This window comes from Cynocephalus volans, chromosome 15, assembly GCF_027409185.1.
Source record: "Cynocephalus volans isolate mCynVol1 chromosome 15, mCynVol1.pri, whole genome shotgun sequence".
Taxonomy (NCBI): Eukaryota; Metazoa; Chordata; class Mammalia; order Dermoptera; family Cynocephalidae; genus Cynocephalus; species Cynocephalus volans.
This window is the reverse complement of record NC_084474.1, coordinates 95,100,883-95,105,772: the sequence shown is the minus strand read 5'-3', so window position 1 is coordinate 95,105,772 and position 4,890 is coordinate 95,100,883. Positions and strand designations below refer to the sequence as shown.

Genomic DNA, 4,890 nt, shown 5'->3' with positions numbered 1-4,890 from the left:
AAAATGTGTGTTGGAACTTAACCCCCAAGGTGATGGGGCCCTGGGGAGGTGGTTAGGCCATGAGGGCTTCACCCTCCTGTATGGGATTAGTGCCCTTATAACAGGGCTAGAGGGAAGCAGTTCAGTCTTTCGTCTTTTCCTCCATGTGAGGACACCTATAAAGACCATCTATGAGGAAGGGGCCTTCACCAAACACCAAACCTGCGGGTCTTAATCTTGGGCTTTCCAGCCCCAGAACTGTGAGAAATAAATTTCTGTTGCTTATAAATTACCCAGTCTCAGATATTTTGTTACAGCAGCCCAAATGGCCTAAGACACAAACACTTCTCCCTGGCAAAAATACCAAGACTGATATCAAATGTAAAAAAAAGAGGGTTTTTTTGGAATTTTATTACTGACAGAGAATAATCTCACAGTGCATAAAGAGAGCAACAGAAAAACAGACAACAGACACAGAGAGAGATCCCATAAAAAGGATACAAATATCCACTGCAAATACAAAAACTTGCTCAACTTCACTCATAATTAAAGAATGCAAATTAAAAATACACCAGGATGCTATTCTCACCTGTCAGACTGGTGGAAACCCGAAGGATGAACAAAGAACGCACCTCTGCTGACCGTGCACGGGAAGAGGCCGGTGTCGCTCAGTGACGGGAGGACAAGACTGTCCAGTGACCGGATGCAGCGACTGGGCATACTCGTCTGAAGTGCAAATACACGCAAGCTTTGGCTGTGCACCTGGTTCCCGGGAGGTGGCCTTCCCGGTGCACCTGCATGTGTAAGCAGTGACACTACGGACGACTGCAGCACTGTGTATAAACGTAAAAACAGCATCAACAACGACGTTCACGAAAGGAGGCCATTTAAATAAACCAGGGCACAGCTGGGTCACGGGACACTACGCACCGCAAAGTCCTTTAGGAAAGACCCAGCTGTCAGGGCCCAGGCTGAGGAGGGCGCGTCCTCCAGCGTGGCGGGGGCGCTGCACGTGGCTGCAGGGGGCGGCGAAATTTCCAGAAGGAGCCGGGCCGGCAGGGGGCGCTGCGGCCACGGACAAGCGCTCACACGTGGGACAGACGCTCCGGCCGGCGCCGCTGACCCCGGTCCTCCCCTGCAGGACCGGCCGCTGCGGAGGATGCTCCTGCTCGCCCTGCTCCTGGCCCTGGGCCTGCCCCGCGTGGGGACCAACACCACCGGGCCGGAGCCGCAAATCGGGCGTGAGTCCCGCGCCCTCGGCCCCTCGGCCCCTGGGGGCGGGCGGCACCCTGGCTCGTGTCCCAGACCCCGCTGTCGGCTCGGGGACCCTGCCTCCCTGGGGAGGCCAGGCTGAAGCCAAGGCTGCTGGAGGAGGCTCCCCCAGCCCCGAGGGGGCTCCTGGGCGGGGCCGGGCCGAGGGAGTGGGCAGGCGCCAGGGTCTGGTGGGCTGGGGAGGTGAGATGCGGGTTGCGTGTGAAGCGGGTGTGGCCCCGTGTGTCTGTCGGGGGACAGGGCTGCGTCCAGGTGAGGATGCATGTGCGTGCTTGGAGGGGGCCAGGTCAGACGCCTTGTACGTGGATGCGAGAACCCCTGGGAGAAAACACAAAGAACTGAGGTGAAACAGGTGGGCGGTGGGGCGTAGGAAAGATGGGCACCCACTGGTGCTGGACGAGCTCGGGGGGTGATGGGCATTCATCTGATAGCAGTGGGGACTGTAACATTCTCCACTCCTTTTTGTTCCCCACGTCCACAGCAAGACTGAGGTGTCACATTTGTGAGCAGGAGAACAGTTTCGACTGCAAGAACTCGCAGATCTGTGGAGCATATGACCAGTACTGCAGTATTGCTGTCATAAGTAAGTGTCGCAGTTCACGTGGGGCCCCACAGGCAGGCTCATAGCATACTTCCAGGAATTAGGGTCTACCTAGTTTTCCTCCCATAGAGAATAACTAATATAAAGTGACTTAAAAAAAATAATTTAAGAGCGAAGTCTTAAAATTCAAAAGCAGGGGTTCAAAGCAGGTGGGGAGGGCTCCCCAGGTCTGGGGCTGCGTAGGGAGGCACACCTCAACAGTCGTGGAGATGAGAAATTGGGGGGTAGGAAGAAATAGAGATTTATTTTCATACATTGTTAAATGAGAAATTAAGCTTTAATGATGTTAAATGCCCCACTGTGTCTAGATAGGTTTTACGAGAGATGTATGGAGATCGGGGTGCAGGGTGAACGTGTGTTCCCAGAAGTGCGCCTGCTTTAAACAGTTTGGAGACCACTGCTCTATCTTTTACTCACCGAAGAACTTCTGGGCACATGAACACCTCCCCCAAGGGGAATCTGAATGCCCACAACATTCTGCCCACAGTGGTGTCTTCAGGGCTTGAGAATTCAAATTCAGTTAATCAGTCTAATATGTTTTAGAAAGTTTGTTGTACATGGAGGCAGTGGTTAAGACCCAGTTTAGCCAATGTGGACTTTATAAGTTAACATGGAAAAATGATTTGCACATGAAGTAAGATGAGGTGAGGTAATAAGATGAGCTCCCCAGCCCACAGTTGAGCCTGGCCCACTCAGAGGCTAGCCCCAACACCTGGACCATGGCCAGGATGGGCGGGAGTCCCTTGCCCCCGTGTGTCTGTCTGTGGGCACGAAGGCCTGAGCCAACGCTGTGTTTGAAAAGTTGGGGCACAGAGGGCATGTGTGTTTCTAAGAGAGACTCCCAGACCCAGTGCACATGCACAGGCCAGGGCCGGGGCACCTGAAGGCCACACTGCACACAGCCACCCCTTTCCCGAAGCGAAGCAGCTTTGAACACAAAGGCCTGCCCCTCTTTCTCCTCAGGACAGCTCCTGACTCCCCCCAGATTCTCCTATGAGTGTGGATCTCTGAGAGGGGTCCCCAAGGGGTGAGGCTTTGGTGTAGGGGCTTTGGATTAGCATGCTTTCCTCGCTCTGCCTTTGTTTCCTGTTAGGCATATTTCCACGTTTCTTCTTGGTTGCGAAGTCATGCTCCCAATATTGTCCAGTGATTGAGATGCCCCGCCCGAAAACCAAGCCATTTATTCTCTTGAAGCCTCTGCCCTTCTTATACGTGAAGTGTTGTACAGAAAACTTGTGCAATGAAGCTGGGCCTGCAGTCAACGAGACGGCATTCAGGGAATTTGCTGGGAGAGCAAGCGAGAGGAGGTGCAGCGATGTGGGGCTGGTGACGCTCCTGGCTCTGGCATCCATGTCTGGCCTCTGACTGCTGTGAGCCAGGAAGTGCATGGGCTGGACCTTCCAGAACATGGACTCACTGCATGCTTTTGGAACTTGTCACATTAAACGTGTTTTCCATTGATTACCTCTCGGTCTGACCTCCCAGTTATTCCAGTTGGCTGTAAGCCCCAGGAGCTCCTCAGCTCGCATTCAGAGCAAGTCCACATCTCCTGGTGGTGGTTTTGTTGACAAGTGTTTCTCTTTGAATTCAACTCATAACTCTGTTTGTTGCTGACAATCACTCTTTTTCTCTACTCCTCTTTGCCTCCAAAGGCTTCAGCATTGATGGGGAGGGGGGCCTAAGTCACACCCATGAAGAATATGTGCTCCATGCTTCTGACCTCTCAGGTGACCCAGGACCACTGGGGGAAATGGGATGATTTGGGAGTAAGACATCTCTGCAGTGAAGGGCTTCTCAGCCTTGGGCTGGGGGGCAGGGGAGAGCGAGTAGTTGGCATCATCCTGGGGATACCCCTCTTCTGCTGGGGGAGGCACCGTAGCTGCTGTTCTTCAACTCTTCCTACCAGATTCCAGGGGATGGAAAATAAGGAACTCTATTGAATGAACTTAGACTTCACCCATCAATTGGCAAGGGCGCATGGATTCATGAATTCTCCCACATGTATTTATCCAACATCTAAAACTTGGGCCAGGTAGACAGCAGCAGGGTAAATTTCTTTCACTTTAAGACAAAGATGAAGCCATCCAAAGATCTGAGAAGTCTGATTCAAAGTTCTGCACAAAATATGTTCTCCCCATGGTGTTGACTCAGTGTCTGGCAGGATGCGCCCCAACCACTGCTCACCTTCCTCTCCCGCTTGCCTACACTTTGCTGTCCAGCCCCCACCTAGTCTGAGACAGGGAGGCTGCTGGGTGGGGCAGCCTGGGGAACCTTCCAGAAAGAGTTGCTGTTCTATTCCTGAGACATGGAGGACAGGGTCATCTAGGTCACATCTGAACCCGCTAAACTTGAGGCCGAAGTCCATTCTGGGGGCAGTGGGAAGGGAGAGTCCCTGAGGGCTGGCCAGCAACTCCAGGACTGGAGAGGACCTCCTGCACCCATTGGCCTCCTCCTGTGTGTGTGCACACCTCTTTGCCCATCACAGGGTCTCTGTGTTCCCACCTGCCATTCATGTCTTCATCCAGAAACAGGAGCCCCAGCTACATCTGATTCAGATTCCCGGGCTGGAGTTCAGGGAGCACCACTTTTTTGATGGCAGGCAAAAGTGGGTACTTCACCCAGAAAGAGCAAGTGAGGTAAAAGGTCAACCACAGGAGTTTCCATGGAAACCTGACATTAGAATCTCTGCAAGTGGAGAATGTAATGTACAGTGTAAAATAAGAGGAAGTCAAGAAATGTGAATATAGAAAAGTCCCGAGCTGGAACTGGTGGGTCTTTGGTGGTGTGAGGAGCACTTTTGATGACCTGATCACGGGAAACATCAAGTTTTTGGTGGATGAAGACGAATTGAGAGATATGCTGTCACTACTGTGATAGGTCCTCTATCTAGAAGAGTCTCCATGAAGGAAGGAAGGATAGAGGGTAGTATTTAGAAAAGATCAGGGTTCAACATAAGGGCCTCAGTATGAATGTAGAACCTGAGTCTCTGTTGGCTAAAGGTTAGGCATCGGTCATGAGAGAGATTGAGGAAGCCGAAG

The 4,890-nt window shown here is 52.5% G+C and overlaps 1 protein-coding gene across 1 annotated transcript; it reads left to right on the top strand.

The window, feature by feature from the left end:
- Window positions 1-1,138: 1,138 nt before the first annotated feature.
- LY6K (lymphocyte antigen 6 family member K) lies at window positions 1,139-3,217 on the top strand. The gene is made up of 4 exons (XM_063079289.1): window positions 1,139-1,220; window positions 1,285-1,434; window positions 1,733-1,834; window positions 2,946-3,217. Exons 1-4 carry the CDS (start codon window positions 1,139-1,141, stop codon window positions 3,215-3,217), a joined length of 606 nt encoding a protein of 201 aa, XP_062935359.1.
- Window positions 3,218-4,890: the final 1,673 nt, after the last annotated feature.

What these genes read in the sequence shown, in the direction of transcription:
- LY6K (XM_063079289.1), top strand. Translation starts at nt 1,139, where the DNA reads ATGCTCCTGCTCGCCCTGCTCCTGGCCCTGGGCCTGCCCCGCGTGGGG. An exon ending in GCCGGAGCCGCAAATCGGGC is followed by an intron (nt 1,221 to 1,284) that starts GTGAGTCCCGCG and finishes CTCGTGTCCCAG; the next exon opens with ACCCCGCTGTCGGCTCGGGG. An exon ending in GGGTCTGGTGGGCTGGGGAG is followed by an intron (nt 1,435 to 1,732) that starts GTGAGATGCGGG and finishes CCACGTCCACAG; the next exon opens with CAAGACTGAGGTGTCACATT.